Genomic DNA, 26,442 nt, shown 5'->3' with positions numbered 1-26,442 from the left:
AGGAAACTACTTCGTGCACAGAGGGATAGAGCTAGGTGCAGGGACATGCCCTCAAGTCCTCATCAAAAGTATTTACTATAGACAGGCAATGATAGCACAGTGGAGCACAAGAAAGGGGAAGCTGCAGGGCAATAGATACTAAGGATGTGCATGAATCAATTTTTTTTATTCAATTTGTATCCCCAACTGAATCACCCCCTATTTGTTTTGGGTCTGAATCTGCGCCCCCCCCCGAACCAGATTCAATTTGTACCCAAATTTTCCGAATCTGAATCAATTCAGAGCAAAAAAGGGGTTCAGGGGTAAAATAGTGGGATGGGTGGTCATGCCCAATGGGTTGAAGCTACCACCCAAATTTCAAAGAAATTGGTGGGCAAATGGGTGGTTTTTAACATTTTTTTTAAAGTTCGCTTGTCGTTAAGCTTTTTCCCATAGGGAATAATGAGGAATTTCAGCAGCCTTAGTAATAACTCCACATGGGGGAGGGGGCACCAGGGTGGCCCAGATTGCATTGTGGTGGGTGGTAGTGCCCAATAGGTGAAGAAAGCTAACAACCAGATTTCAAAGAAATTGGGCAAAGGGTTGATTTTTAACAATTTCTTGAAGTTGGCATGTCTTTGTGGCAGATTCAGGGCACAAAAGGGGTTCCAGGGGCATAAGAGTGGGTTGGGTGGTATTGCCCCAATGAGTGCCTGCTACCACTCAGATCTCAAAGAAATTGGTGAAAGGGGTGTTTTAATAAATAAATAAATTGGAGTTGGCATGCTTTTAAGCTTTCCCCCCATAGGGAATAATGGAGAATTCAGCAGCCCCATAACTCCACTTGGGGGGCACCAGGGTGGCCCAGAGCTGGTTTTGGTGTAGTGCACATAGGGCGTCAACCACCCCCAGGACCACAAGCCCATGGAGCAATGGATTTTGTTGTTGTTGTTGTTGATTTCCATGTCTAAGAGGTTCTGACAATAGATTCTCTGGTAGGAAATGAGCGTGGATTTCTATCTAAGTTCATTCATAATTTTGCACCAAAGAAGACTGTGAATGAACAAAGATGAACAGTGATAGGGCATTTTAAGTTCTGAACAGCCTGCAGCACACGGGCAATTTGTTCTGTCTACAAATCACCCAAATCAGCTAGATTCTGGTACAAATCGTTTTGTACCTGAATTGATTCACACATCTCTAATAGGTACCACTCAAATGTAGAATGGGCCCACAGTGGGGTCTTGAAAAGTAACTGCGCACCCCCATGGTGCAGCCCGCAGGAATTCAGCAGTCTTACATTTGCCTTGAGGCAGTTTGATAGCACAAAGCTATTTTTAAAATGCTGCAGGGAGAGCACAGCAATGGGAAACTGTGCCTGCTGCTTGTAATATCAAGAAAATCTTCTATGCAGCATCCAGAGAAGTGTGCCCTTACTGTGGGTGCATTGGCACCCCATGTCTCCCACCTTCCATCTGCCTGGGACCCTGACAATGGGAATGGATGTTGGTGCACACCTTTTCTGCAGGTACCACCTCTTCTAGGGAAAGCTGCCTATGTTGGGGGTGGGTGGAACAGCAGCACAGGTTGCCAAGCGAGGGGCATCATTGTGTATGGGACACACCCGCACCCAAACTTTATTGGGGGCACTGTGATTCCAAAGAGGGGGCCTTCTTGGGATGCAGGGATGCTGTGCAATGCTGTGTTATGCACACAAGTGTATCTGCACAGATGGCTGACAGTATGGCTTTAATGGCCTGACATGTGCAATGGCAGGTAGGACTACTAGGATTGCCTCCCCACTTGTCACTGTCACTGTCTTTCTCTCCCATATTTCTGCAGGGGGTGGGGGCAGCTCCCCTTACAAGTGGCATAAAGCCAACAAAACCTGAAAGGTTTGTGTCTCTTTAAGAACTCTGAATATGTCACTGTTGCCAGGCAGAATGAGGAAGGGAAAGGAGGATGGTGTGGTGCTTTAGCCGAGAGGTGGGCATCAAGAGCCGCGGAGTGCATAGCGCTGTCTGTGGGCAGGTCTGGGCTGCCTTCTCCATTAACCATGGTTCCAAAAGCACTATGAAACTGTGATTATGGCAGTGTCTGCATTCGGATGTAACACTGCCTCTCCCAAATCTCAGGTTTGGCCACTCCCCAAGCGTGAAGAATCCATAGTTGTTGATAGAGTGCTAAATTCCATATCCTGGGAGTATATCCCAGCAGAACATCACTGTCTTTAAGAAACAATGATGATTACAATATTCTCCCCACCCCCTGCCCCCAAATGTAGGGCTATGCACAAAATGAGTTTGCCCAGGTTGGTTTGAGTACAAACTGGACATGAACCAAACCAGGCATGTTCGGTTTTGTGCCCCCTGAACAGACCCACAATTCGAGACCCACAATTCAAATTCGAGCCAGTTTGGGGTTCTAAGGTTTAATTATTATTATTTTTAGGACTCACCACGGGGTCCAGAGGTGCTGCCATGGCTGCAGGGGAGATCTCTACCATCTCTCCCTCCCCCTGCTCTTCAATGGGCCATTTTGGGCCGTTTTCAGGCCATCCCAGCCCTTCCTCTGGTGGTGGCAGCCATTTTGGAGGCTGCTGCGCACGCACCCTGGTCATTTGCAGACCTGGCAGTGAGTCCTATACCCCAGAACCGGCTCCAAGTGGCCCAAGGGGTTCAGCTTGAGGTCGAGCTGAACCAGGCCCAGCCCGGTTTGATGGCAAACTGGCTCAACTTTGAGCTAGTTCAAACAGCCCTACCAGTATGTAAGTTTTACAATTTAAATGCATACATACTTGAATTTCATGCTTCCCATTAAATTTCATGCTTATATACCACACCCATTTAGATCAGCAGGCCCATGCATGGTATATAAACCACTTCTTGCTTTGTTTCTCTGGCTGCTAAAAAGTACGGCTCTGAAATTTCACAGGATGGTAGTACATGATTAAGTGTGTGGACTTTTAAGGAGATAGGTTCATGTGTTTATTCTTAAATAACTTTTAAAACTTTAAAAATGTGCCATGACAGCTTTGTTTCATGGTGTCAAGTTACAAAAAGTGCAGGAATTGTAGATCCCATTCTGAATATTAATTGCTCCTTGCCTTCATATAAAGGGAGTAGCACTCCCCTTTTGGCACCCCATATTATATTTCCAGTATGACTAGGGAGAAAGTTGTCAATTTTACCATGGTAGTAGTACATGGCCATAACATTCAGTGTGTGTAGTCTGGGAGTACTGGTCCACCCGTTGTTTTATAATGATTATTTTCAAAATTGTAGGTCCATAAAACTGGTAATCCAAGTAGTAAAATAGGGTAGGGTATCTCTCCAAAGATAATGCTAACAAAAGAATAAGATTGTCAGTTGAGCAAGAGGGTCTACGTCCCTCCCCAGAAGCCCTGTGATTGGAAGGCAAGATTCAAACCATTTGAAAGAATGCATTAAAAATGGCCAGCTTGATCTGTTCCTGCAATATTCTTTCCCTGCCCCCTGTTCCAGATAAGACAATTGCTATGGCAACATTGTTTGGCTTGGCTTCTAGAAGTCCTAAAACAGGCGGTGGTGGGGGTGGGGTGGTGGGGTGTGTGTTTTAAAATTCTGACAATTATGATATAAATCTGACACAATAAAGAATGCAATCTGAGGATTCCAACACATAATAATCCTATAGGAATCATGACATTTTCTGGCACAGGTAAGGTTTAGTCCAACAGCTCTGTTGGATCCAACATGATGCACATCCCTAATAAATAAAGGCTCACACCTATGAGCTATGACGAAACCCGGTAATATGCCTTCCTGGAAGACAATTCAGCCTTTGCCCCCTCACCCCCTTTCTCCATACTAAAACCCTAGCATTCTGCCACCCCTCCTAGCACACACACACACACACACCTTTCTCTTTTTCCCATTTTCTCTGTCCTTTGTTAGGTTACTAGTTAGTTAACACTGGATCACATGCAACCAACATATTCATAAGTTAAGCAATACTACACTACACTACATTACACTACACTACACTACACTACACTGGGAAACATTATTGATTTAATTTATTTGTTTGATTACACTATTGAGAAACCTGAGTGATCTTATTGACCTGTTTGATTAACTTGATCAGCACCATTGCCTTAAGAAAGCCCATTGAAACTGTATTTGTGTTTTTCTTCCCTCCTACTTGCGTTTCCAGATCATACATGGTTACCCCATCAAAGAATTATGCCAGTTTGTGGCTAGAGTTAACTAGCCTTATTCTCATTGCTAGCTCCAGAGCATACAAAGAGTGTAAATCAGGCTTGGCTCACAACAGAAGGGAGTAATCCATGAAAACTGTCTCTTCATACCTCGCATGAATGCAGTTCCCTCCACCAAAGTATTAATGAGCGTACTGCCCAGTGTCTTTACATTTGCTATTTATCATATGAATAGAGGCATGGATAACTGTGCTTAACTTTTGTTGGGAACATTATTTTCAGCAATTATCATGACTTAAAAATCGCAGGTAAATGTGTGGTCTGAGTCACCATTTGTGATTCATAGATATTACAAACAACTGAAAAGACACAAAATCTTATGCAAACTTTTAAGTTCTCAGGAATTCTTCACCAGACTGGATGTCAAGCAAAGCAAAGAGAGGGGGGTGAGTTGACTGGGCATGGTGACATGACTGCAATATAAACAACTGAGAATGGAATAAAAATAGCTCTTGCATTTAAGAAGCTCCCAGTTTACCTGATGACCTAGATTAATACTAATTTAAGGTGAAAAATCAGTTGCTGATCATTGTAATTAGTGTTGAAAGGTCATTTCTATAAATAAGGACATATTTTGAGAATCTGCAGCCAACACAGCATGGAACACATCAAAGTAATATCACAATTTCCCCATGAATTAAACTAAAAATAGTTCAGCCAAAGAGGTTCTTTGTAGAGATAGCGGTATATAAACCACAGATTTGATAGCAAACTATATAACATGCTGGTTTAAAAAATAGAAAATAAAAATTGCACAGTACAGAGATTTTAAATTGTTTTCTACAAGAGTAAATAATCAGTATTTATAATTAACAAACTATAGAAATGGCCAAAGAATCACAATTCAAAATCTGAGGAAAATATTTATTTATTTATTTATTTATTTATTTATTTATTTATTTATTTATTTATTATTTTAAGAAATTATACCACCCTTCCAAAATGCTCAGGGCGGTTTACATTAAAACACCATTAAAATCAATTAATGATTAATTAATTAGCCAGAACCATTTTAAAACAAGTTTTTAAAAGCTAAGAAAGCTTGGTTGAAGAGATGTGTTTTCAGAGGTTTTTGAAAAAATTGCCAGACATGGAGAGGCTAGTATCTTAGTAGGGAGCGCATTCCATAATCTTGGGTCAGCAACCGAGAAAGCCCATTTCTGAGTAGCCACCAAACAAGTTGGTGGCAACTGGAGACAGACCTCCTCAAGTGACCTCAGTGGGTGGTGGGGCTCATAGCAAAGAAGGCACTCTCTTAAATACCCAGGGCCTAAGCCATTTAGGGCTTTATAAGTTATAACTAGCACTTTGTATTTTGCCCGGAAACCTATTGGCAGCCAGTGTAGCTCCATCAACAGAAGAGTAATGTGGTCTCTCCGAGATGACCCAGAGACCAACCTGGCTGCCGCATTCTGAACCAACTGAAGTTTCCGGATGACATACAAAGGCAGCTCCACGTAGAGCGCATTACAGAAGTCAAGTCTGGAGGTTACCAACAAACATACCACTGTTTTGAGGTCACTGATCTTGAGAAACGGGAACCTTGAGAACCCCTGGCCACCGCCTCAACCTGAGAAACCAGAGAGAGGTGTTGATCCAGGAGTACTCCCAGACTGTAAACCTGGAACTGGCACTTTGCACACACTGCTTCTGCCTTCCAGATTAAGGCAGCACTCACACTTGTATGGGAGAGGGGATATTTGCCCATCTCTCCCTCCCCCAATCCCTGGAAGTGCTGCAACCCAGAAGTGTGTCCCTGAGGGTTACTCTCAGGGATCCACTTCTGGATCTCAGGAATTGCTTCTGGAAGATCAGTGAAAATTGCCTCTGTGCATGACCTAGTCTGCAGTGCAGGAGTGCCAGCTGTTGCTCCTCATGGAGCTCAGGTACTTTGTTAATCTCATATGTTGGCCAGTGTATGCCCAAGATGTGTGAACTGTGTTTACTTTTCTCTGAGATTTTCCATGATACAGTTAATTATCTAGAATAATTATCTCTTTGAGCCAATAGCTGCTTTTCTTGAATGCGCATCCAGATGCTAGTTTCTATAATGACATTAGCAAATTCAATGGTTTTTCAAAGTCCAGGACAGGAGGTGATTATTGTCTTCCTGAGCTATTAGTGGTTGTAATGCACAGCAGTATCTGACTGTGTTTTCAACAAAGTCTTTCCCCATTGAATAACCAATTAAATTGCTTTTAGGTTCAGTATATATTAGGACTGCTTATTATATATGTGCTGTTAAAAGCGCAGCAACCCTAATCTAGATAAACACTGAGCTATTTACAAGATTGTCCTCTACATAATCATTTCATGAAACTCCTTCAAAGACAGCTGGCATTGTTTGTTTCCACTTCATCCAAATTGGAGGCCATCATTAATTCATTGCCAGTCTCATAAAATGCATGTTCAGATAAAGGGCACAGAGAAATTCAGAATAAAAATCCACCTATTTCATGTTAACATACCAGCACAACAGGGCTGGCAGTACAGAGTGTACTGTGCAGATTGTAGTATACCATAATAATTGGTGTCCAGATTGGTGTGCAAATTGTAGTACACCACCATAACCTGGAATGGCTAGGCTGATACATGTAGCGGTACATTTTTTATCTTCTACAGTGCTCTATGCAACTCATTCAGGTTTGCCAATGAATCAAGACCTGCTGCCTTGACCTTACTACCCCCAGTGGTGCTCTTACCCCTGGACTTCCGGGCCTAGGTCCAGGGCCTCCACACCTCCTGGGGCCCCTCCAAATCCTTTATAGTCTGTCCTGGGTGGTGCAGAAATGTTAAAAATGTGTTTAAAATACTGGGTGGGTGGGAGGCCTCCAAAAGCTTTTAGGTCCAGGCTCCAAAATTAGCTAGGTGCACCTCTGACCACCACTCCTGACCTCAGGTAGGGATCTGGGAAATTTATTTGCAGCCTGACCAGTGATTGGCAAATCCACTAGCCACTTCTAGTGCACATCAAGCAAGGTATTAACAAAACCAAGAGGTGCATCCATGTCAGCACCTACCCAGCTCAGCCAGTTGCTAGGGCCACAAAATAAGTCCTAAAGGGGATGCAATGTAGGGAAGCTCTTGAGAGTCTCAGAGGGAGGTCAGTTCAGAGCTGGAATTGGGTGGTGGGGATGCGGGTCTAGCTCAGTGGTAGAAGATCTATGTTTTATGCAGAAGGTCCCAAGTTCAATCCCTGGCATTTCCCAGGACTGTGAAAGACTCCTTCCTAGAACCTTGGCATTGCCAGTCAATGTAGAAAATAAATGGGTCATTGGTCTGACTCAGCATAAGGCAGCTTCCTGTGTTTTTATGGGTACCTCAGGATCAAAGAGAAGAACTGAGAAGGAGAAGACAGAAAACAACTGGACTCCCAGGAGAAGAATTAGCTGTGAGGAACAGCCTGCAAAGGAGAAAGAGGACCTGGGTGCTAGTTTAAACCCTTACTCTCCCTTACTGAGGTATCTGGAGGAGTAAAAATCTTACATAATTATCTTACTAGTGTAATGTTTGGATTCAGCTGGACTTGAATCACCAAAAGGACTCAGCATCTAGGAGGAGACTGCTATGTTTGCCTTGGCCCTCTGGGAATAATTTGACCCAGTTAGCCAAGGTCACCACTAAAACTGCAGCTCACCCTATAATCTGGACTTCCTTTGTTTCTGGAAAATAATGTCCATTCAAAATGATCAGACAGAAAGAAAGAAAGACTTTGATGCACATTACCAACAATTTCCATCTGTAGTATGTTTTTAAAGGATGTCTTGACTTTTTATATCTATCTGTGTCCTCCTCCACATGACTGTTACAAGACAAACAGTATAAGCAATTTGACCTAATCACTGTTAAAGTCAAAGAGCAAACAACAAAATGCTGCTTCTTTTGACTATCATTGCTATTGCAAAATAAGCCTGAATCAGGCTTACTTATGTAATGTTCCTCTAGAAATGCTCACAGTTTGTGATATATACTAGCAAGTGAATGAACATGACAGTATTCCTCACCAAATGAATTCAAACTGATTTTGGAAAGATTTTCGGGGACGCCATACCAGCTTAAAAGAAATGGCATATATCGCCTCTCCCTCTTTTTTTATTTGTGTTTTCAAAACCTCAGTCACATCTTCACTTTTTTATGGGGGACAAGAAGACAACTAGGTTACTTCATTTGCTCCAGTTAATGTTTGTGCCCTGAAAGGTATCCAAATATTATGATTAAGTATAAAGTTATCTGGAATCGATCTGTCAGTATTCTGCATTATGAATATTATGTAGTACTGGTGCTTGTCAGGTCCTTAACTTCTATGTCAAACATTTTAGAAGAATGTAATCAGCATTAATTTGAGCTTTTTTAAAGTCTTCGAAGAGTTTCCAGCTAGAAGGTAAATTGTAAAACCATGGAGCTTCTCCTTCAACTTCTGTTCAGTAGCAAGGTCTCTGGCAGGTATGGCATGATTCGGAGTTTTGCTGAGTGACCATGGGCCACATGATGATGGTGTAGCATGGACATTTGTCCCTTTCACAATGCAACCAAAACAACATTTGATGCAGATGATCAGTGTGAAGCCCCTGACACACAACAGTGTGATGTTCCCTGCTAACTGGGTAAAGAGGCACTTTTTTCAAATGGTGATTCTCTTTATTTAGCAGGGGAAGAACAACTGATCCTATCCACCCCCAGCGCACCATCCCTCCAGTGACTGTTACTGGTGTCTTTATTATGTTTCTTTTTAGATTGTGAGGCCTTTGGAGACAGGGATCTATCTATCTATCTATCTATCTATCTATCTATCTATCTATCTATCTATCATTTCTCTGTGTACACTGCTTAAGAAACTTCTGTTGAAAAGTGGTATATAAATATTTGTAGTAGTAATTTTTCCTCTCAAAAAGGAGGAAAGGTTGCTCAAGATGGGCAGCTGTATATATGGGCCTCAGGAGCATCAGTCACACACACAGTACCAAAAGTGCATGGTAATAAGGCCATCCATGCTGTTCTGCTACACAAAAACTGCCTGAGACAGGCCTATATTGTACAGCACCCTCATGGGACCCTGTTCAGTATTTTATTGAACAAGCAAGGGAAGGCAATTCCACTACCTTGGTAGGTAGCAACTCGAATCATGAAGTGGTTTTGCTCTTGGAAAAGTTATTCCTAATCTCTGTATATTGCTTACCTGTTTGCAGTAGGTAAGGTGAACAAACATCTCTCATATATAACATCCAAAAACTGTCCTGTTTCTGCTCTTTCCATTTCCCCCTCTCTGCTAACTGTAGCCAAAATCTTTTAGCATGTGGGTAGATGTGGTGTCCCAAGCTGAAGACAACACCCTAAAAGAGACCTTACAAGTTCTGAGACAAGCAATTAGATGTTTCCAGTGTCTTCCAGAAGGTCTCAACTAGAATGCTTCATATAGCACAATGGCTGGGTTCAGACGTGACACAAAACTGCGGGTTCAGTGGGTCCCCCTCCCCCCACACTCCAGTCCATGTTCGGATGTTGGGAAGAGAGGGGAGCTTGAGAGGCAGACTGCAGAGAGTCAGGGGAGCTGGCTGTGTGGGATTCCTTTTTTCTTGACACTCGGCAGCAGTTTTATTAGTAAAAATGCACTTCTAAAGCACTTTGTTAGTTTTTACTATTACTGTTATTACTGAACATCATAGTAATCATGCTGAAGGTTTCTTATGATACTCAATGGGTATAGCAAAAAAAAAATTACGATTAAGAACCCTCTAAGTGGTAGGAAGCCATGCTTAAATTTCATTTAATAGAATATAATATTACTCTCTTGGAGAAATATTTAGTGCGCACACTAAAACATCTGTAATTCAGTTTTCAGTAACAATAATACCATGACAATTTTTAAAATGGGATGCTTACACCCCCAGTGATTATGTGTTACAAGCAAAGCAATCCACCAAAGACAGTTATTGCCTCTTTAAGACATTTTCTAAGGGAAATGATATCTTGTGGTGCATTTTTCGTTCATTCTCAGGATTTATATCTTCTAATAGGGGATAAAAACATAGTTTCAGATATTATTACTATGTGAGAGGCCATGAATAGGAATAGGGCACAATTACTGCAACCAGAGCCAATAAATAAAGATAAAATGCAGAAACTAAAATTCTATGGACGGAGGAAAATGTCTTGTACCCTGAATATTCCTGAACACCCACCCACCCTATGGGTGTTCAGGTTGCACCCTGAATACTCACTCAGCTTGGTTCAGACATGTGCACACTCTTTGATTTAGTCATTGCTTTCAATTGGACGAAACTGGTAGCTTACTGGTTTGGAATCGAAACATCAGTGGCCAAGTTGGGTTGAATTTCCTCTGAATTTAACTGGCCACTAAAGTTTTGCGCACCGCTACAAAGATGCTCACAGAAGATATTTGCAATATCATGTTTTCTAATAATTTGTGCATATTTTGCACATTAAAACAATCATCTACTTCACAATAAAAGTATATAAATTAAAAGAACATTCAGGTCATGGTTCTGAAACTCTGCTGGGCTCACTAATTAATTAAAAAGGTAACTGGAAGTCATGGGCCTAAGATAAAGAATGCAGCATAACAATGAAGACACCTAAAAGCAAAAAGTAGAAAGAGAGAGGGGGCAAAATCTTTTAAAAAATACATTCCATCCCTGGCAACATCAAAACAGCATGGTTTTTGCAAATTGTCAGAAAGTGCTTGATTGACTTCTGTGCACCAGGCACTCAGGAATTTGTTTTCTGGAGAATAATGCTTTCAGCAGCAGTAGCATTGTGGGGCAGTGGGGGGAACCTTTCAGCCTCACACAGTCAGAGTATTTGCTTTGTAACTGGCATCCTTTGTCACAAAGTGATGGTAAGGGGTGGAAGAGAAAATGAAAAATCTATCTTAATTTCAGATCCCGCCCCCATATACCCTAATTCAGCAAGTAAGATGCGTGTTCTAAAAGAAGTGCTTTGCACACAGAGAATAGCTGTGTGCACAAACCTACACTGGATTCTGCTGCATATTATCTCAGAACTTGAGGCCGAGATTGCCCCTCTGCATGTGTGAATTGATCAAGACAGGAAATTGCTCTGTGTGAGAAAGTAGATGAATTACTGAGAAATTGGAAGCTGATTACAACCTGCCATTCCTGCTCATGAATAACTTATTCATACCTGGATCAAGGTGTGAATGAACCTTCCTATCAAATTATCCCCTAGACTATAGTATTCTTTTGCATGTAGGTATCTCTGAATGGAGTGCATAATCATTTGTACAGGTGGCCTTCGTTATCCGTGGTCCCAGCACCTGTTGTTTCATGTATCCACCATTGGGCAATATACACCACCCAGCCTCATTATCCATGGTTTTAGAAAAATTCGGCTACCTGTGATTCCTGGGTGGCCAGAAATGACTTCCGATGTCATTTCTGGCCACCATTTTGCAGCACAGAGTCATTTTGTGGCTCTTTAAAAAATAATAATCCCAAGTGTCTTTGAAAAAAAAATCTTTAAAATTTGGAGGACTCACAAGTTTTGGGGACCCTTTTGGAGAGATGGAGGCCTGGAGAGCGAGATACTGCACTTTATTCCCTTTATTTATTTTATTTTGGGGAAACTTTTAATGCTCAAGGAACCTTACTCCCCAATTCCCATAGACTGAAGATCTCGTTATTCACCATTTTATTAACTGTGGTTTTAGGCTGGAGTGGAACCCCTGAAAATAAGGGGGAACACCTGTATAAGATCTGCTTGATAATTTAATGCAAAACATCAAATTAACATGACTTGTTTTCTTAATAGAAGCAATTTGCATTCATGGTAGGGGTGTGTGAGCCAGATGTTTGGGCAGGTTGGTTCAAACCTGGATTGGATTTGAACTGATCTGGCCTAATCTGGGCTCAGCTGAACTGGGTCCAGTCCAGTTTCACCATCTAACCAGCTGAGCCAGCTTGTGGACCGGCTCAGCTGATATACTTGAAAAGGGGAATCTGGCTAGGGGTCCCATTTATAAGTAAAGGGGGATTCCCTAGACTAAGAAGGGGTTTTTGAGAAAGGAGAATATTTATTTTTAGTTACCTGACAGTGGAGATGGCTGTGGTGGCAGCTACAGTGATAGTGACATTGGGGGGGGGGTGCTTCTCCACACACACACACCCGCTGGCCTCCTAAATGACAGGCCTCGTTCGAGCCTCTGTTTGTTTGCAGAGGACATTTGCATTACCATTCAATTTGCATGGTGATGCAAATGGCCTCTGCGTACACACAGAGGCCCAAACCAGGCCGCAACCAGTACGGCCTGTTATTTGAAAGGCCAGTGGAAGAGTTGGAGGAGCCCCCGCCTCCTCCTCTAATGTCACCAGCACCAGCATTGGAGGTAAAGGTAAATCTTCCCAATCTGCCACCCTGCTTCTTCGTCTAGAGAATCCCCATTTACTCGTAACTGGATTCCTAACCGGATTCCTCTTTACAAGTATACCTTCCGAGCTAGCCTGTGAGCTGGTTCTTTGAACCGGGAGGTGGTCCCATTCAAACCTGGACTGGCACACCGTTTGCAGGGCTGGTCTGGTTAAAACTCAGACTGCCCAAAATGGGACAGCTTGATGTCGAGCCTAGCTCAATGTGAGCCGACTCGCACATGCCTAATCAAGGGTTCAGTTATTTACCTACTGTTATTTCCAACTCTGGAGTGTGGGTGGGTATTGGTAGTAGTGTCTATCTCTTTTTATATATTTAACTTTTATCTTTATTTGATTATTCTTTTAACATTATTTGAATGGAGAGAAGTGAAGACATGCCAAATAATGTAACTTGGAAGTAGACAGAAACATATATTTGTGGGTTCCAGGCACACAACTCTTTGTATTATTTGTTTGTTTGTTTGTTTGTCTGTTTGTTTCTATACCTCCCAAAATTCACATCTCTGGGCAATTTACAATAAAAATACAATTAAAACAACATTAAAGCTTTAAAACAATTTAAAATTTAAGACAAATTAAAAATGTTAAAAACACTTAAAATGTAAATCTAATTAAAACCCTGGACAAACAGATGTGCCTTTAAAAAGTTGTCAGAGATGGAGAGGCATTCCAAAGCCTTGCAGCAGCAATGGAGAAGGCCTGACCCTGAGTAGCCACTAGATGGGCCGGTGGCAACTATTGATGAAACTCTCCGAATGATATTAAAGGACTGTGGAGATCATGGTGAAGAAGATGTTCTCTTAAATACCCTGGGTCTAAGCCATTTAGGACTTTATAGGTTATAACCAGCACCTTGTATTTTGCCTGGAAACTAATTGACAGCCAGTTTCCAATACAGGAGTGATGTGGTCTCTCCAAGATGACCAAGAGACCAACCTGGCTGCCACATTCTGTACCGACTGCAGTTTCTGGACTACGTACAAAGGCAGCCCCACATAGAACACATTGCAATAGTCAAGTCTCGAGGTAACCAGCATTTGTACCACTGTTCTGAGGTAGTTTTATCTCAAGAAACAGACGTAACTGGTGTATCAGCTGAAGCTGATAAAAAGCACCTCTGGCCACCGCCTCAACATGAAACACCAGAGAGAGGTTGGCAACCAGAAGCATCCCAGACTGCATACCTGTTCCTTCTGGGGAAGTGTGACCCCTTCCAGAATAGGCAGATCAAAATCATCTCTTGATTTCCAACCCCACACAATAAGTACCTCTGTCTTATCTGGATTCAGACTCCATTTGTTGTCCCTCATCCAGCCCATTATCGTCTCCATGAAGGCATTTAGGGAGGTTATGCCTTCTCCCAATTTTGTTGACATGGAGAAATAGATTTGTGTGTCATCAGAATACTGATAACACCCTCATGCGGGAAGGCAAAGGCCTTTTGGGATATGATATATAATGAGTTGAAGAAATTTTTTTAAATGACATTTCCTAAGAGGCCAGAATCCTTCCTGCTGGGAATACCGCAAGGAGAGTTCTCCAGAAGAAACTTAATATTTTTTTATGTATGCAACCACGGCAGCTAGAATAGTATATGCGTAGAAATGGAAAGATAATAAAATGCCCTCAAAAGAAGATTGGTTGATAAAAATTTTGGAATACGCTGAGATTGCAAAACTTACAGCACTCATAAGGGATGAAAACTTGGAATGTTTCAAAGAAGATTGGGAACCATTCTTACTTTACTTAAAGAACTATTTTTCCAATATGGAAAAAGAACTTAAAGAACTATTTTTCCAATATGGACCTTTCAGCAGGGCTTGAAATTTAGTAACAACAGCAGGTTGGGTAGGGTAAAACCGAGTTTGCAATGTGGAGTATATATGTTTTTAATTATTATAGCAATGGTAGATTTGTATAGCTAATATGAACCGTGCAGACTGGTAAGTGGGAAGTCAATATTTACTTAATTAAATGTAATTGGATTGTTAAGATATTGTAAAAACCAATAAAATGCAAAGAATACTGATAACACCCATGCACCCTGGTGATCTCTTTCAGTGGTTGCATGTAAATGTTAAACAACATTGGAGACTATATGGAGCTCTGAGGGCCAACATATGAAATTTTTGAACAACAACCATCTCCAAGGGACACCAGGACACTAGAAAGCACTTGTTGCCAAAACCTAAAGGGTATACTCGTGGGTCAAATGGGCCGTAACCCAAAGTTTGGCTTTAAAAAAGCCAAATCTGGCAACAGAGCAGTCCCAACTCCAACCCCCTCAAACGCTCCTGAAGGATACTATGGTTGATAGTATCAAAAGCTGCCAAGAGATCCAAAAGGACCAACAGAGTCACACTCCCTCTGTTGATTCCCAATTGAAGATTATCCATTAGGTCGACCAGGACAGTCTTAACTCCATAGCCCACATGAAAGCCAGTTTGAAATGGGTCTAGATAATCATTTCTTCCAAGACTGTCTGGAGCTGGGAGGCCACCACCCTCTCAATTACCTTGCCAAGCCACAGAAGGCTGGAGACAGGCCTATAGTTGCTTAACTCCAAGGGAACCAACCAGGCTTCTTCAAAAGAGGTCTAATAATTGCCTCCTTGATACAAGTAGGCATCCTGCCCTCCCTCAGAGAAGCATTTATATATTCCAGGACTTCTACAACAACCCCCCTGGTTGATAATATAAGCCGAGTCGGACAAGGATCAAAAGAACAGATGGTAGGTCACACTGTTCCAAGCAGCTTGTCCACATTCTCAGGAGACACAAACTGAAACTGATCCAGCCTAGCTGCATAAGAGGAAACACTGCAGTAATTGTAGGTAGGTCTGTGCACGGATCCGGCTGGTCCAGTGGGGGGAGTGGGAACCTTCACAGGACCCCCAACCCACCCTGCTGCCTCGAGCATCTCTCCTGGAGGGGGTAACTTAAAAAAATTAAATTTAAAAAAATCGTGAACCCCCCCCCCGAATGGCGGGGGGGGGGGTGTTCAGTGGTTTGGTTCAACCATAGTTTGGTTCAACCATGAACAGTTGAACCAAACTGGTTTGATGTCAAACATGTTCAATGTTGAACCTGTTTGCATGTAACTGATTATAGGATCTGAATCTAAGTTGCCCTGAATACGAGATATTTTATCCACTCATTTAAAACATCACAGTGGGTAATCTATGGCTCCAGATTCTGATTCAAGGGAGGAGGAGCACAGATTACCCCTTTGACAACTCTGAACAACTCTGCTGGCTGTGAGTTTGCGGATGCAATATGGGCAGGAAAATTTGACGCATGTATCTCCTGAGCATAGATCTTCAAATGCACTCTATGTTGTAATCTGTCAGATTTGAGTGTGGCTTCCTTGACTTGCACTCCAGTCATCTGCCTTGCCACTTCGTCTACCTTGCTGCTATTATAAGATCAAGAATATAGGAACATAGGAAGCTGCCATATACTGAGTCAGACCATAGGTCCATCTAGCTCAGTATTTATTGTCTACGCAGACTGGCAGCAGCTTCTCCAAGGCTGTAGGCAGGAATCTCTCCCATCTCATCTTGGAGATGCCTAACTTGGAACCTAGATGCTCTTCCCAGAGCAGCTCCATCCCCTAAGGCAGGGATTCTCAACGTGTGGGTCCCCAGATGTTATTGGACTTCAACTCCCACAATCCCCAGCCCCAGTAGCCTTTGGTTGGGAATTATGGGAGTTGAAGTCCAATTACATCTGGGGACCCACACGTTGAGAATCCCTGCCCTAAGGGGAATATCTTACAGTGCTCACACATCAAGTATACCATTCAAATGCAGCCAGGGTGGACATTGCTTAGCTAAGGGGACAAGGCATGCTTGCTACCACAAGACCAGCTCTGCTCTAGAAGATATGATCTAGAAGTATTGGTAAGCAGCAAGGTGGCCTTATTTGCAGATGATACCAAATTCTTTAGGGTAGGGAAATCCAAAATAGATTGTGAGGAGCTCCAAAAGGATCTCTTCGAACTGGGTGAGTGGGTGACAAAATGGCAAATGCAATTCAAGGTTTGCAAATGTAGTGATGCACATTGGGACGAGAAACCCCAACTTCAAGTATACGTTGATGGGTTCTGAGCTGTCGGTGACTGATCAGGAGAGGGATCTTGGGGGCGTGTTGAACAGCTCGTTGAAAATGTCAACTCAATGTGCAGCAGCTGTGAAAAAAGCCAATTCCATGCTAGGGATCATTAGGAAGGGGATTGAAAATAAAACTGCTAATATTATAATGCCCTTATACAAATCTATGGTTTGGCCACATTTGGAGTATTGCATACAGTTCTGGTCACCATATTTTAAGTAGGATATTGTAGAACTGGAACAGGGGCAGAAGAGGGAACGGGAGATTGTCAAAAATTGTCCCTGCTCTGTAGCGCCTGCTCTGCATTTGTCTGGATGTCAGACAATGTATACATTTTTAAAAAAAAAAATTTAAAAATGTAATGCTAGATTTGAGCAGTATATTCAGAAAGTTCCTAAACATTTAAAGTGCTCATTACAATTAGGTTCACAAGTTCACAACTGCTTTGGAAAATCAAGTCTTTATTCTTTTCCTCTCACTACAAAAAATGACATGTTAATGTAAGGTTTTGTCTCTAAATAATAAAAAAGGTTGTCACCTTTTGTGCCTTTAGGTAATTCCTGCTGATTTTGCTATTCATAATTCTAATTTGCATCACATTTGCAGGCCAAGATATACATTTCCTAACCCCCCTATCAAAAAGTATTTTTTATTTGAAAAATTTGAACAAGTTTCCTTTGTTGTCACCTCAGTTTAAAGAAAGATAGGCTATGATTGCTATGCATATTACTTCTAGGCTTCTTATATGCTGTACTTTTATATTTGAAGATAATTGAATCTCTGTGGGCAATTCTACATCACAGTCATTAAACTGCAATAATTAAATATAAGTGAAATAGTGACAACACAGGTATTTCAGAACATTGCTATGAACATGTAATACATAACATTCAGAAAAGAGCCAAGATGAGCAGCAAAACAATATCGCCAAATTCAGACATAACAGGAAACTGAAGGTCCCTCTGGTTTCCTAACCGGAACGTGTGAATTAAGGGAAATGGAGTTTGTGGGGGAATCCCCCTCCCCTTTGCCTCGTGCTTTGGGGAGGGTGTTTGTCCCAGTCTGAGTGCACGAGGCACAAGAAGCAGCCTTATTGGCTGATCAGCCTTTGGGGGCGGGGCTTCAGCCGCAGCAGTCTATTCCCCACCCCAGCTCTTCAGTTTTATCTCGGTCATCAGTGAGGAAGGAGCTATCGTGCAGAGCTCCTTCCTTTTGTGGCCTGGTGGTGGGTGCGCCTGAGAGCGGGCGAGGCACACATTCGGCGGCTTGTCTGCCACGGGGGCCATAGTTCGGCGGCGGTCTTCCCGGCGGTCGCGGGCGGGCTTCCATTGCGGTGCCCAGGCCAGCCGCAACAGCGTCGGCATCGCCGAAGGAGCTTTCGGGGCAGTCTGCGTCTCCGCTCATCGCGGCGTCTTTCAGGCCACAACAGAGCATTCGCCCTCGGGTTTGCGGGACTTTTGGGCTGCCAGGTTGGGTACTGGCCACGGGATTACGGCCCCTCTCTCTCCTTTCGGTTTAGTTCCCTTTGGGTTTTTTGGTGGCTTTGGGCGGTTTCAGGGGACAAGGCTGGTGTGGTTTGCTGGGCTTTCCTGTCCAGGATTTGGGGCTTGGGCATTTTACAGCGGATTGATTTGCTGGGATAGCTGTGCTGCTTCTTTCCCTGGGGGCTTGGCTAACACGGTTTTCATTAAGCCATCTTTCAAGGGCCTATTAGCAGGAACTAGAAGGCAGTATGCCTAGGAAAGCTAAAGAAAAGAAAGGGGGGCGGCCCATTCGGCAGCCTAAGCGGCCTGCCCCCCTCCCCCACCGTCTTCCTCGGATGAGGAGGATGAAGAGATAGCAATAGCAATAGCAATAGCACTTACATTTATATACCGCTTTATAGCCGGAGCTCTCTAAGCGGTTTACAATGATTTAGCATATTGCCCCCAACATTCTGGGTACTCATTTTACCGACCTCGGAAGGATGGAAGGCTGAGTCAACCTTGAGCCCCTGGTCAGGATCGAACTTGTAACCTTCTGGTTACAGGGCGGCAGTTTTACCACTGCGCCACCAGGGGCTCCTTACCACTGGCTCTAATTTGTGGGCTGATTAATAGGATGGAAGCTTTGGAAAAAGCCAAGGCCGCCCCTTCTGACAAGGGTGATGGCCCTTCTGGTGGGGGTGTGTGTGTGCCACCCCCTAAGGTCCCTCAGTGGACCAGGGGATCTGTTAAGAGTCAGCTTTTAACATCTCTTTCTAGTAGGCTGGATGCACTGGAGAAGGGTGTGAACCCAGTTGGGCCGGGCCCTCCTGCTCCCGCTTTGCCGCTCCCTTCGCCCGAGGAACCGGTTCCAGAATCGCCTGCTCCGTCGTTGCCTCTGCCTGCCGCACCGGTTGGACAGCCACCTGTGGATCCGACCACTCCGATGGCCCCGGGTGAGCCAGCAACACCTACACCTCCCAGCGCCACTGGCCAGTGGCCTTCTGTTCCCTGGCCGATGCCTGCCACGGGGGGATAGGGTCCGGTCCCATACTGGTCCCCGTACTCATAAACCTGGGGTTCTGGTTTTCTCTTAACATTTCCGGGGGTCACGGCTGGTCTACAGGGCGCGGCTGAGCAGGTCTGGCTAGGTAACAGACATCCCGGTGGGCCTCTGCCCCCTTCTGGGGTTGTTCCCGCTCCGGTGCCTGATGCCAGGGGCCAACCGGGCTATTACCCGATGAGGATTTTGCCCTCCCCGCAGCACGCTCCCTATGAGGGCATGGGGCTTCCGCTGGGGGATCACCTGCTCCTTTCTACCAGGGAGAAGATTCTCAAGGGGGAGTATGTAGATATTTTTAGCTTACTGTTCAGGGAGCCTGAAGTTAAGCACAAAGAAGGAGAATCGTGCAAAGAGCATGAAGCCACTAAGTGGAAGCCGGTCGAAAAGACTTGGAATAATTGGCTATCCGGCTTTACGATTTATATGGGAGTAATAGTTCAGGCCCAGCCGGCACGCGGTCCAGCGCTACTAAAGTACATGGACATTATTCATAGGGCAGTCTCCGATTTTGTGGGTTCTTCATGGGTCCGGTATGATGAGAGTTTCAGAATGAGGGCAGCTTTGGACCCCACGTTGCCGTGGGATGCTCCTTTACAGAAATTATGGCTGGTTATTATGTCTCCGGCTCGACCGCTTGAAGGGGATCAATCAGACAGTGGGCATCTGCTGTCCAGGCCGACAGGGGCTTTGCCTACGTCAGGGGCGGGCCAGCAGTGGGTTCAACCCCACCTGGTCTGTTGGGAGTACAACACTAATGGCAAGTGCTCCCGGTCCCCCTGTCGTTTCAGACACGCCTGTGGTGTCTGTGGGGCAAAGCACCCAAGTGCTTCCTGCCCTAGGGCCAAGTTCGGTGGTCCTGGATCCAAGTTCCGGCCTGGAAACAGTAAAAAAGGTGGCCCTCCCCCACCTCCTGCGGGTAAAGGGCCCTAGTCCCATCAGGCTCGAGGTTTTGGGATGGCTACTGCTGGACTATCCGGACCGGTCAGCAGCTGCTTATTTGTTTTGCGGCTTTTGGGATGGGTTTAGGATCCCTTCTTCGGCCCAGAGGGGCCATGGTAGTACCCGTAATCTTAAATCGGTAATGGGAAAGGAGGAAGTAGTGATTAGAAAGATTAACGAGGTGGCCGTGGGTAGAGTGCTGGGCCCATTCGACAGCCCCCCCTTTCCCGGCCTCCGGGTTTCACCATTGGGGGTGGTCCCCAAGAAGGTCCCCAGGGAATTTAGGCTGATCCACCATCTTTCTCACTCCAGGGGGTCGTCTGTAAATGACGGCATTCCCGACAGCCTTTGTTCTGTGTGTTACACTTCTTTTGATGAGGCAGTCAGGGTGGTTAGGAGTAGGGGTCCCAGGGCCCTTTTGGCCAAATGTGATATAGAGTCCACCTTCCGCCTGCTGCCTGTTCACCCGGATGACTTCGAGCTGTTAGGCTTTGCCTTTGCTGGTCAGTTTTACTTTGACCAGGCCCTGCCTATGGGTTGCTCGATTTCTTGCGTGGCCTTTGAGGCCTTCAGTTCCTTCCTTGAATGGGCAGTCAGGCGGCGGGTGGGCCTTCTTTACACGGCACATCATTTAGATGATTTTATTTTCGTTGGCAGTGGGAATTCCATGGAGTGCCATCATTTGCTGCGCTCCTTTATGGAGCTGGCAGATGAGCTAGGGGTTCTTCTGGCGCAGGATAAGACAGAAGGACCGGTCACGTGTCTCTCCTTCTTAGGTATAGAGCTGGATACGGTTGTGGGCTGCTCCAGGTTGCCTCAGGTTAAGCTTTTGGTCCCTCTGGATCTGGTCAGGTCCCTTGGCCACTCCCGTAAGGCTACCCTTAGGGAGCTGCAGGTGGTCTTGGGTCACCTTAATTTTGCCTGTAAGGTAGTGGCACCTGGCTGGGCATTTTTGCGCTGGTTGTGTGACCTGACAGTGGGACTACGGGCACCTCACCACAGGGTCAGGATTATGGAAGGAGTTCGGGCTGATTTGGCCCTTTGGGAGACCTTCCTTCTTGAATTTAATGGGGTTGCGTTCTGGCGGGGTGACCAGCTCCTTGAAGCCGACCTACAGGTCCATTCCGATGCTGCTGGGGCTGTAGGGTTCGGAGTTTATTTTAGGGGCCACTGGTGTGCTGCCCGTTGGCCTGTGGAGTGGGTTGATCAGGGAATTGTTTGTGACTTAACTTTCTTGGAGCTGTTCTCTATTGTTGTGGCTGTCCATATTTGGTCAGGTGAATTTGCTGATTCATTGGTCAGGTTCTGGTGTGACAACCAGGCTGTAGTTCAGGTCATTAACACGCAGACTTCCCATTCTTGGAGAGTTATGGGACTGGTTAAAGCCTTAGTGTTGCAATGCCTCCGGGCTAACATCCTCTTCCGGTCCCGCCATGTCCCGGGGATCCGGAATGACATAGCTGACGCTCTGTCTCGTTTTCAGTTAAACAGGTTCAGAAAGTTAGCGCCCGAGGCTGCGCTCCACCCGGAACCCATGCCGACCTTTCTGTGGGAACTTGGCAGGCAGAGGCACAGCAGGCCATAGCAGCCTCTCTGGTGCCAAGCACCAGAGCGAGCTACACAGCCAAGCTCGAGGCCTTTTCTCTTTTTCGAAGGGCTGAAGGTTTGGTGGAGGTTTGGCCTGTTCCCGTAGAGCAACTTCAACAGTTTCTGGTCGTCCTACGCAGAGCGAGGCGTGCAGTATCCACCTTGGGGGGCTATCTAGCCGCACTGGCTTTTGCTGCCCAGGTTAGGGGGGTTGGTGACTCTTCCTCTGACCCTCGAGTAAGGCGTATGTTAGAGGGCTGGGCCAGGGGGGACCCGGGGACCAGGGACCCCAGACGCCCGTTTACTTTGGACATGGTGGCTGCCACGATGGGCTTCCTTGTTAAGTGCTGCGCGAGTCCATGGGAGGTGTCCCTGTTTAAGGCGGCGGTGTTGGTTGCCTTCTTTGGTGCCTTTCGTCCAGGTGAGCTGCTGCCCCGCAGTATGTCCTCTCCCCGGGACCGTTGCTTGCAGTTCTCTGACTTATCATTCGTCGAGGGGGAGGCTCGTTTGTTCCTACACTGCTCCAAGACAGACCAGCGGGGCAGGGGGCAGGTTGTTCGATTGGTGGCTGCCAGGGACCCGAGTTTGTGCCTGGTAGCTGCTCTGAGGTGTTATACAGGGCTGGGACCTTTTTCAGGGGAGTGTTTATTTACTCACAGGGATCAGACTCCTCTCACCCAATATCAATTCCTAGAGGTGGTTAGAAGGCACTGCGGGCCACGGGGGTTCCTCTTGAGGGGCTTACTCTGCACTCTTTCTGTATCGGGGCGGCTACCACTGCTACCCGTTTGGGATTGCAGGAGTTGGAGGTACGGAGGATAGGACGGTGGAAGTCCGTGGCAGTCAGGTGCTATGTGCGCTGACAGCGGACGATATCGGTCACTATTGACTTGTCATTTTCTCTTGACAGGTGCTGGCGGGGCAGCGGTCCTGGTTCGGGTCCTAATGTGTGACCATTTGTTGGTCTTCTGGGCCTTCAAGCGGGCCAGCACCTCCCACTGGGGATCCCAGCTGGGAATGGGAAGAACGGCTTCTGTTTATTGGTTGGGCATGCGGGGCATGCTCTGGAATCAGTTGCTTCCAGCAATCAGGGAACACCTAGCTAGGTTTCCTAGGCCCGATGTTCTGGTGTTACATCTGGGGGAGAATGATTTGGGCCGGCGGACTGGCCTGGCTATTATTCAGCAAGCCTCCTCGGACCTGGCGATTTTGCAAGGGTGGATGCCGGGGGTGCGCATACTTTGGGTTAACTGGCTCCAGCGCAGAGTCTGGCGAGGTGCTCGCTCTGGCCTGAGCTTGGAAAAAGCGCGCAGGAAGACTTCGGCCGCAATCAGCAAGATTGTGGTCGTGGCTGGGGGGGGCCATCCTGTGGCATCCGGGTTTAGCCGCTCGCTTCCCTGAGCTATATCGCCCGGATGGTGTTCATCTTCCTGAGCAAGGTTGTGATTTGTACTTGTGCAACATCCGGAGGGGGCTTGCTGAAATTTTAGGCAGGTGTGGGGCAGGAAGGTCAAGCAATGGCTAACCTTCCTGGGTGGCAGTAACAGTGCGGGCTGAGGGGTAAGGAGGTATAGATTAACGGTGAGCACCCTTGAATATTTAAAGGTGGATTGGTAAATTGCTCCTTTGTGGCCTGTGTGGCACGGGGAGACTTTGATTGCCAAGAAACCTGCTTCAGGACTTCACCAACCTTTGGGCTGTGCAGTCCGGGGTGTATGTGTGTGTGTGTGAAGATCTGGAGCTGTCCAGATCCCCCCTTCTAAAAGGGGGTGGTTGGCTTTGAAGGAATAGGGTGGGATGTACCTGCCTCTTTCCTGAGCCAGGGTGTGTCACCCATTTAGTTGATGGGTAGGAAGTTTGAATCCTAACCCATGCCTAGGTGCCCACACTGTTTATGACAGTGATTAATCACCTGGTTTTCAGTCCGCCATGCCTGTTGTTATGTTAATAAAGCGTGGCCCATTTTCTCCCATAAAACGTCTCTGTGTCTTCTTGGGCCGGGGTCTGGGCACAAAGCAACCTGTGGTTTACCTCCCCAAACTTCACTCTGAAACTTCATTCAGAGAGGCGTTTCGCCACTGCAAACTTCATTTATGCGGTGCCAGTGTTACATCTGAATGCTGACCCTGCAGTTTAGGCTCCACTGTACCGGAGTGGAAGGAGGAAGCTCCTTCTCACTCTGGCCAGATTGGTTGTGTGGGCTGTCCTTCTATCCTTCCATTGGGCCCGTGGGTCCGTGTTACATCTGAACAGGGCCTATATCTGTTAGGTGTTTAATCTTTAATATGGGGGGAAGATTCTATGAAGCACTGACACATGGACATTTATTGTAACAAGCTTCCACCAGCCATATGTCATAGGTTTACATTTGTATGTTGATTTGGTGACTCAAAATAGTACAGTAAGTACAGCTAGAATTCCCACCCACCCCGCTAGTACAATTCTTTAGATCTGTATGCACAATAAATGTTTGTGTAGTAGACTTTTTTTGTTTTCTGCAAAGCATGACACAAGATTCAGTCTCAGTCAACAAGAAAATAAGAATATAAATACAGCCTTGCTGGATCAGGCCCAAAGGCTATCTAGTCCAGCATCCTGTTTCACATGATGTCCCACCAGATGCCTCTGAAAAACTGCATGCAAGAAGTGAGGGCATGCCCTCTCTCGCTGTTTCTCCCCTGCAACTGGTATTTAGAGGCATCTTGCCTCTGAAGCTGGAGGTGGCCTATAAACACCAGACTAGTAGCCATTGATAGACCTGTCTTCCATGAATTTGTCTAAACTCCTTTTTAAACCATCTAAGCTAGTGCCCTTCACCACAGCCTATGGCAAAGAATTCCATAGATTAATTATGCGTTGTGTGAAAAAGTATTTCCTTTTGTTGGTCCTCAGTTTCCCAGCTTTCAGTGAGAGAGGGAGAAAAATTCACTCCGTCCACGTTCTCTACTCCGTGCATAATTGTATACGTTTCTATCATGTCTGCCTGTAGTCGCCTCTTTTCCAAACTTAAAAGGCCCAGATGCTATAGCCTTGCCTCATAAGGAAGGTACTCCAGGCCCCTGATCATCTTAGTTGCCCTCTTCTGCACCTTTTCCAATTCTACAGTGTCCTCCTTTACATATGGTGTCCAGAACTGTACGCAGTACTCCAAATGTGGCCGCACCATAGATTTGTATAAGGGCATTACAGTATCAGCATTTTAATGCTAATTTTATTCTAAATAATTCTAACTTGTTTTAAGTTTTAAATTGTTTTAATGTTTAAATTGTGTTTAAGATGTATTGTTATTGTAAACCTCCCAGAGACATAAGTTTTGGGCAGTTTAGAAATGTGTTAAATAAAAATAAAATAGTTTTCAATTGCCTTCCGAATGATCCCTAACATGGAATTGGCCTTTTTCACAGCTGCCACACTCTGAGTCGACACTTTCAACAACCTGTCCACCATGACTCCAAGATCTCCCTCCTGGTCACTCACTGAGAGCTCAGACCTCATCAGTGTATATATGAAGTTGGGGTTTTGTTTTTTGTTTTTTGCCCCAATATGCATCACTTTACACTTGCTTACATTGAACTGCATTTGCCATTTTGGCGCCCACTCACCCGGTTTGGAGAGATCCTTTTGGAGCTCCTCACAATCTATTTTGGATTTCACTGCCCTAAATAGTTTAGTGTCATATGCAAATTTGACCACTTCACTGGTTACCCCAATTTCTAGATCATTTATGAACAAGTTGAAGAGCACTGGTCTCAGTACAGATCCCTGGGGGACCCCACTTCTTACTTTCCTCCCGTGTGAAAACTGTCCATTTATTCCTAGCCTCTATTTCCTGTCCATCAATCAGTTACCAATCCATACCAGAACCTGTTCCCTTATCCCATGACTGCTAAGTTTACTCGAGAACTTTTGTTGGGGAAATTTGTCAAAAGCTTTTTGGAAGTCTAAATAAAATATGTTGACTAGATCACCTGTATCCATATGCCCATTGACACTTAAATAACTCCAAAAGGGTAGCGACTTGCCCTTGTAGAAGCCATTCTGGTTCTTCTTCAGCAAGGCCTGTTATTCTAAATGTTTAACAATTTTGTATGCTTGCCATCAATTTACCTGGCACAGAAGTTAAGCAACCCAGCCTGTAGTTTTCCAGATGCCCCCTGGATTCCTTCTTGAAAATTGGAGTTACATTAGTTACATTAGCTACTTTCTGCTCTCGAAGGTTTTCTGCTTCTGATATATTTTTAAAAGTTTTTGTTATCCCCCTTGACACTTCTAGCTATATGCTCCTCAATTTGTCTTTTTGCGTCCCTTATTCTCTCCTTGCATTTATTTTACCAGAGTTTATGTTCCTTTCTGTTCTCTTCATTTGGGCAGGAATTCCATTCTCTGAAGGAAGTCTTTCCTTTCAGAGCTTCCCTGACTATTTGTTAGCCATCCTCCTGAACTTGGTGGCACCTTTCCTTCTTCTTGGTATACATTCCAACTGAGATTCTATTATTGTGGATTTAGATAAGTCCCTTGCTTTCTGGAGTGATTTGCCCCTCCTGACTTTCCACTTCCTTTTTACCAGTCCCCTCATTTTTGAGAAGTTTCCTCTTCTGAAGTCCAACACATCTGTATCAGACTTCCTTGGCAATGC

The 26,442-nt window shown here is 45.1% G+C and overlaps 1 protein-coding gene across 1 annotated transcript in view; it reads left to right on the top strand.

Annotated features, from left to right (window-relative positions):
- The window catches only part of LOC128340709 (uncharacterized), a 44,955-nt gene extending 21,185 nt beyond the window's left edge, over positions 1 to 23,770 (top strand). The window contains exons 3-4 of the mRNA XM_053286203.1: positions 18,998 to 19,173; positions 22,717 to 23,770. Of these exons, the coding sequence (XP_053142178.1) occupies positions 18,998 to 19,173; positions 22,717 to 23,207 (667 nt within the window). The 3' untranslated portion in view covers positions 23,208 to 23,770. The remainder of the gene's footprint in view (positions 1 to 18,997; positions 19,174 to 22,716) is intronic.
- Positions 23,771 to 26,442: the final 2,672 nt, after the last annotated feature.

The sequence above is a fragment of the Hemicordylus capensis genome, chromosome 1 (genome assembly GCF_027244095.1).
Source record: "Hemicordylus capensis ecotype Gifberg chromosome 1, rHemCap1.1.pri, whole genome shotgun sequence".
Lineage (NCBI taxonomy): Eukaryota > Metazoa > Chordata > Lepidosauria > Squamata > Cordylidae > Hemicordylus > Hemicordylus capensis.
This window is presented reverse-complemented; position numbering and strand designations above follow the sequence as displayed.